Below are 6,861 nucleotides of genomic sequence, written 5' to 3'. Positions count from 1 at the left end.
CCATGTTCCTGCCATCCAGCGTGAGCTCTGCATGGACCAGCCACACAGCTCTGTGCATTAGTTCTGTGTGTGTGGAGAGCAACACCCACCTGGTGCTGTATTCTTCCTGGGGGTGGCTGGGACCCTGAAGGTATGGTACCCCAAAACATGCAAGTGCTAGTGACAAAATGAACAGGGGGAAGAGGTGAGATAATGATCACCAGACCAATAACACACATTGTTAGGGCAGGATCTGGAGTGCATTTCACAAGCCAGAGGTGACAGTATAGAAACACCACTGCTATTAGGTTGCAGCTGTGTGAGTAGAGTGATAAAGGTGCCGCTGGGAAGGGACACTGCCCAGTTTGGTATTGCAAAACAGTGGGTTGAGCTTAGTCGTGACAAACCTCTCTGACCATCAGTGCCCATCACACCGATCCTCTCCCCTTTGCAGCCCCCAAGGGCCTGCAGCACCTTTTTACACAGACACTCCCCCCCGCCCCCCCAACATAGGTACCACAAGGCAAGAGGGAAGATTTGTGCTTCACCCACAGTGACAAGATGCATCTTTCTCTACCAGAGTTCAGTGGCAATTGTACTAACAAAATGGCAGCCAGCAGCGCTGCCAGACCAGCAGCCCTCTTACCCACTCCCCGTGTGCACAGCTCACGCAGGAAAGTTCAGCCAAGGGCCTTTTTAATGGAAGTTTGTAAGAACACACTGTGCACAGGTTAGTTTGCTCACACATGCATCGTTTTCTGCATTCTTCAGCCTCTTCCAGGTTTGCCTGTTCTGTGTCCTCAGACGCCACGGCTGCTGCCATGAGACAGTGGGCCAGGCCTTGGCAAAATGACTGCTTTTACTAGTACTACAATTAAAACTCAGGTATGGTACCCATCCACAGAAACAACACACCACCGTGAAACGCAGGCTCTGGGCACAGGACAGGCCACGCTCCTCCAGTGGAGTGGAGCTGACTCGGTTATTTGGCAAAGTTACCACTGCTGCCGTGAGCCTCCGGGTCAGTGCAGGTAGCCCAGTACTGTGCAGTGCTTCAGCACGCTTGGTTTTGCCCCCAGAGTTCACAGCTTCCAGCCCCGCTGCCCCATGGCTGCCTCAGTTTAGTGAGAGGCGGCAGCAGAGCTGGAAGATCACCCGCTGCTACAAACCCACCAGCGCCCAGCAAGACTCAACACAGCACAGAGGGTTCTGGGAAAGGCGGCGGAGCGGGGGAAAGTCTAGTGTTGTGATGGAAAGGCTTCCCAGCACCAAGACCTGAAACCAACCGTGGCCTTGCCACAGCCGGGGCTGGAGGCCGGAGTGCTAGTCTTCAGCCAGCGGAGGGGGGGCCAGATGGAGCTGGAAGTTCTCGTTCTGGAAGACACTGCTGGTGGCCGGGTCACCGTGGGAAACGCTGAGCAGCCCGTGCTTTTCACCACCATGGCCGCGAGACAGTTCTGTCAGGAGAGCTAGCTGCAAGAGAAAACCCAGACAGATCACTGTCTGGCAGCCTGGGCAGACCGCCTAGAAGCACTTGTGCAAGGTGCAGAAAGACAAAGTGCTCATGGGGGCTCACCTTTTTCCTGCAGCAATTAGAAAAACCTTAACACATGTAAAGAAAAGGGTATATATGGTACGTAGTGACCCTACAGAGCTCAGTGCAGGACAACAGTCCTGAACTAAACAACTTTCCAGGTGTCTTTAGGTTGTTTTAAAGTTACATAATTGAAAATCCCAGAAAGAGCTGCAAGTGCCAACAACTGCAGCTAAAACAGGCAGGAGGCACAAGGAAAATGCAAGGGACAGAGGGAGCTGCACTCTCTTTGGGACAACATGGAAGGCAGTTGGCGGGAGCCTTCTGTGCGATCGCGGGAGCCACACAGTGTCTGGAGGGGAGGTTATTTGCAAATCTAAAAAGAATCTGAGAAACCTCACACCATGGACACTTTTCAGGCCCAGCCCCAAAGCCAGAGGCATTTCCATGGTTTAACTGCCAGTGAATTCCCCAGCTCTGTCAGAGGCAGCGTGGCTGCCTTGTGATGTGAAACAGCCAGCTCTGCGCACAGTAAATTGCCAGCACTAAATGAAACCCAAGAGGCAAGCCAAAGCCTACGCTGCCAGTACTAATATCTGGCTTGACAACATGCAAAATACCCTTCACCAATTTAAAACTGAAAGGAAAACAGGTGATACGTACTCTGGAGGTTCCTCGGTTGAGTCGGCAGAGTTGGTCAAAAGCTTGGATTTGCTGAGGATCCAACAGAGACTCTGAACTTGTCTGATAAAGAGAGTGAGAAGGTTACAGAAACAACACACAACAAGATGTCAAGTTCATATACACAGAAATTCATCCCTGCCCCTGTCCTTGGGCCTGGAGCAGCCAGTCCACAGCCTGTTCAGGGGGCTTTTTTTAGCCATCTTGCCTCTGGCTTGAGGCCACTGTATGCACCTTCGTTTTGGAAAAAAGAATCCTATTGTTGCACAAAGGACAGAGATACCTTTACATCCACAATGACTTATTGTTGGGGTCTGTAGCTGATGGCAGACAAACAGTACTAAGTTACCTTTGGGGGAAGGAGGAAAAAAAAAGTAAAAGGACAGGCAGAAAAAGAAATAAAAGGGATTGGAAAACTTCCCCGCAGCCAGCTGGGAAGAGAAGTCATGGGTCTCTGCAGACAAGCAGCCTCTCCTGGGCTCCTTCCCAGGCAGCAGCAGCTCCCCCCAGTCCTTTCTCGTCATCTCCTGATAGTCTCCCCCAGCCCCGCTCAGCCTCCCTACTGGGTCCTGACACAGTGCAGACTGCAGCACGCTGTGACCGGGCGCAGATTGTGCGTGGCTATTATGGGGAATGATTACTGTGCCAATCACTATTATCTACTAATGGTATCTCTCCTAAGGTCCATTTTTTTCCCTAGTAGGATGTTACAGACTAAAAGCTAGGAAATGAGGGGTGAAAAGGGGTGGGGGGAGGCAAGGCAACTCACACATCAGTGGCAGCCACGTCCCCTGAGAAACCGGACACAACAGACTTCACAGTACTGCCCAGCAGTATCAGCATTTGCAGGGTACAAGCAGTTGGGTACAAGGGTACGTGTCACACCAGCAGTGCCAGGGCAGTTACAGAGTTGCAGGTAAGAGCAAACAGAATTGCAAATAGAGGGACCACAGCCTGCAACAAGAGCATTAACACAAGGAGGGCTGCATACATACTCAAACTGCTTTAAAAGGCATCATTTACATATCCCAGGGAGAGATGACAGAGCATCACAGATTCCTGTAAGTTTGTTCCATTTTATCACATCACAATGTTTCTATTTTGAATGTTTCTGCTCATATTCCAAAGCAAAAGCATCATCAAGAAACTACAACAGGAGCCAGGGCGAACAGCCTCCCTCATGAGCAGCAATGTGGCATCTGTTTTCTCTGGGGATCTATTTTTAAGGGAACATTCAATGTTCATTCTCAAATATTTTCCCCAAAATACATTTCCCGAGGGCCATTAACCCAAAATGCTACAGTCCTACCAGTGGGTACTGACTGAAGTTGCATTTACTTTAAACTCTCTTTGGCAATGGATCAAGCTGAACGTGAAGAACTAGTATCACTGCCTTCAAGGAGTGCGATCAGCTGGAATTAAGGCTGAACTCCTGGCCCCACAAAGGCAGAGGGGGCTTCACTGTTCCTTTAGAGTCGGGCAGGGTCAACCAGGAGTTGGGACCGTTCCCGGTCAGGCACAAGTGTGCTCCTCTCTGCACTTACAGGCTCCTACCAGCAGCGAGGCCCTTCTCCCAGGGCAGGCATTCTCCTTTGGGGCTGCAGCACATTCGCTGCAACACCAGCTTGTTTTGTACTTCTCATGCTTTATAGTGTGTTTAAAGAGCATGTTCAAAAGCTCTGTGAAGATGACTCCCAGCCTGATTTGGGGAAATAAGTGCATGCTACAGCAACATGGTGCTGTGCGGGGCACAGCATGCTGGCTCCCAAGCTTGTCTGGAAGAGCTCACCATCAGCCCTTCACAAGAGCCAGCAAGACTTGGCAAACACCCTAGAGAGCACAGTCTGATCATTATCCTGAGCCTGCAATTATCCTAAGCTTGGGGTACACTGCCATCCAGGTTTAAGGTACAGCTTGGGGCTGCTGCTGCCCGGGGGGGGGCTGCAGTCTGCATTACAGCTCTGTCTCACGGCCCCAGAAAAGTGCCCTATGTCCCAGGAAGAGCTAAGGGCCTCTTGGACACGGCTCCTTCTGAGCAGCCCTGCCCAAAGTGGATGACGAGCTGCAGTCTGCAATGGGTAAGGTCTGGGGGCAGAGGGAAAAAACATCTTTCCAGAGATCACACTGTCTTAGTCTTTGACTCAATTTTTAATCACTACCCAAGGAAAAAGGGAAACCCTGCTGGCAACCGTGCAATGAAAATCAACTAACGTGAGCTGCCTTGAAAGAAAGTTACTGTGGACAAAACCCGGAGCACAAACTCTGCGTATGCTACCACGCAGAGCACCAGCACTGGCACCAGCCTTGGCTTCCCCAGGCGACACAGCGCTCCCTACCAGCAGCAGCCCACCGCTCTGCACTGGCAGGGCCTCCTGCTCCACCTGAGAGCCATGTTGTCCCCAGACCTCAGCAAAACTCTTGATCTGGGAATGCTTCACCCAGACCCTTGGGTTTGTCTTCTCATGTTCTCCCACAGCACCTTTACCTGTCCCTCTCTTCTGGCAGCTCCTCCATCACATGCTCCCCTTCCTACTCAGCTCTGAGCAAAGCACAGCCAGGGCAGAATCTGGCCACGCAGTCCTTCATCATGTGAATGTCCCAGAGATGGCTCAGAGCTGACGAGCCCAGGAGTGCTCTGGGGGAAGATGCACTGAACCCACCATGGGTTTCCTGAAGCCTGAATCGTTCCATTACTCTCCTGAAGCCAAGTGCATCTTGCCTTTGAGACGTTCATCAGACAGTCTGAGAAGAGAGGAGTGTCCCGAGTGCAGATCACTTATGTGGGAAGCATGTGCTCAAACTCACTTCTTTCCCCCTCCAAGATATTCTTTGTATTGTAAATAACTATTTGCTAATCACCAGTCAAGGAGCCAAATGTCCATATTCCCTGCACACATGGCATGGGCTTTGAACCAGAGAGCCTATGACAGTGAGGGTCACGTATCCGCAGCTGGCAGGTTGTACAGGCGCTTCCAAGGGACATGCAGGTCATTCTCACTTGGGAAAAAACAACAAAAAGCAAGGAAAAACTGCCCTCCACAGTTGCTGTGGCCACAGGCATTCAAGGACAAGGAAAATGCAATATAATTGGCCTCCCCTCTTCTGCTATCTTTCTACCATGTGTATGTAACTATCAATTCGACTGTTCTCCAGGCTGATGAGCTGAAATATTGCAGGCAATTCTTTCTGTTGTCATGGAAACAACTGCTGTCAGGCCTTTTCCTTTTTTAACCGTGTCACTAAAGGCATGTTTTCATTCAAGAGCTACAGGGAGGCTCTCAGAGTCCAGCATCAGCACTCAGGCATTAGTGGAAAACACTCTGCTCACTCGCTCACCCCACAACACAGCTTCTGCCTCCAGTGCTACTGCAGGGCCAGCCAGCTCATTATTGTCTAGATCAGTACGAAGCGGTTCGGTACCTCCGAGCCATTTCCAGCCAAATCCTTATGCCCCTTCAAAAGGGCCTCAGACTAGATGCAGAACCCAAGAGACGCAATTTATCCCCTTGAAGATCTGGGCCAGCAAGCAGAAGAGAGGTTCCTTTTTGTTTTGCAGTTCTCATAGATCCCACCACTATAATGCTAATCTCTGTTGCACATTTTGCTTGCACATATTCCACCCCCCTCTGGTAGTCACCACACAGCCCTCCTAAGCCTGCAATTATCTTTAATTTAACAGCTACGAAATCCATCATCAGCTAGTGCCTAAGCAAAGCAGATCATACAGCAGTTGTAAGCAGAGGCACCGTTAATAGTCACACCAAGAGATCCATCTAAGTGCTGCCTCTCAGAGCCATACCTTCCACAAAAGATATTGCTACATCAGTTAGAGCATCAGAGCACCACATTACCCCAGGGGCCTGCTCCGTAACACAGGGCAGAGGCAGCCAGAAGTCCTGGGGAAGGTTTTGGGATTCCTAGGAACAAAAGCAACACCCACCTCCCTTGTTTACAGAGCCAAATCCACAGGCAATGGAGACCAAGTCCACCTTCTGCCATTCCTCCCCTGCAGCTGGACACTCACTTCACCATGGCTCAAGTAGCCTTACAAAAAGGTATTCAGTTATTTAGTGACAGCGGAGCCAGTTAGTGTAAAAATAAGTAAATCTACTTCTCTTCCGCAGGATAAGGACCTGCTGTTTTCATGGTACTCCCAGGAACCTGGAACAATCGACCAAAAAGAGAGCAAGGCAGGCAGCTGCTCTGACCCAAAGTCACTAGAATGACACTAAGATGACAAAATTTTTAATGAACTTCGGAAAACCTCAGGACATCCCTCATAGAACAAAAGCGTGCTGCTGCAGACCTCTGCAGAGCTACTGCAGAGTAATGCACCACTGCTACGGGACAGACGCAGACCGGCTGAACACTGAGGAGGTGGAAACGGAGTCTTGCAAGTCACTCTGGGCAATGCGGCAAGTGGGCAAACCTTTGCTGGGAGGAAGTCCCAGAGCCACTGTAGCTGCACTATGGCAGCAGAACATCCTGCTTCAAGACCAGCCTCTGACCAGCCTCCACAGTGTTTCACCACTTACCTCTGCTAGCGCACCCAGGAGCGAAACCCCTGGCAGCAGGCCAGGCCTTGCCTGCTCCTGTTTGGATGCAGTGGCAGTCGGTACCACTGGGGCTGGCAGTGGCAGGCAAACCAGGACCTGCTGTCTGCAAGT

The 6,861-nt window shown here is 50.9% G+C and overlaps 1 protein-coding gene across 1 annotated transcript in view; it reads right to left on the bottom strand.

Annotated features, from left to right (window-relative positions):
• Nucleotides 1-658: 658 nt before the first annotated feature.
• The window catches only part of VPS8 (VPS8 subunit of CORVET complex), an 89,940-nt gene continuing 83,737 nt past the window's right edge, over nucleotides 659-6,861 (bottom strand). Inside the window, exons 44-45 of the mRNA XM_076341748.1 lie at nucleotides 2,177-2,257; nucleotides 659-1,452 (exon numbers count right to left, since the gene is read on the bottom strand). Of these exons, the coding sequence (XP_076197863.1) occupies nucleotides 1,303-1,452; nucleotides 2,177-2,257 (231 nt within the window). The 3' untranslated portion in view covers nucleotides 659-1,302. The remainder of the gene's footprint in view (nucleotides 1,453-2,176; nucleotides 2,258-6,861) is intronic.

The sequence above is a fragment of the Aptenodytes patagonicus genome, chromosome 6 (assembly GCF_965638725.1).
Source record: "Aptenodytes patagonicus chromosome 6, bAptPat1.pri.cur, whole genome shotgun sequence".
Taxonomy (NCBI): Eukaryota; Metazoa; Chordata; class Aves; order Sphenisciformes; family Spheniscidae; genus Aptenodytes; species Aptenodytes patagonicus.
The sequence above is the reverse complement of the archived record's forward strand: the minus strand, read 5'-3'. Positions and strand labels throughout refer to the sequence as shown.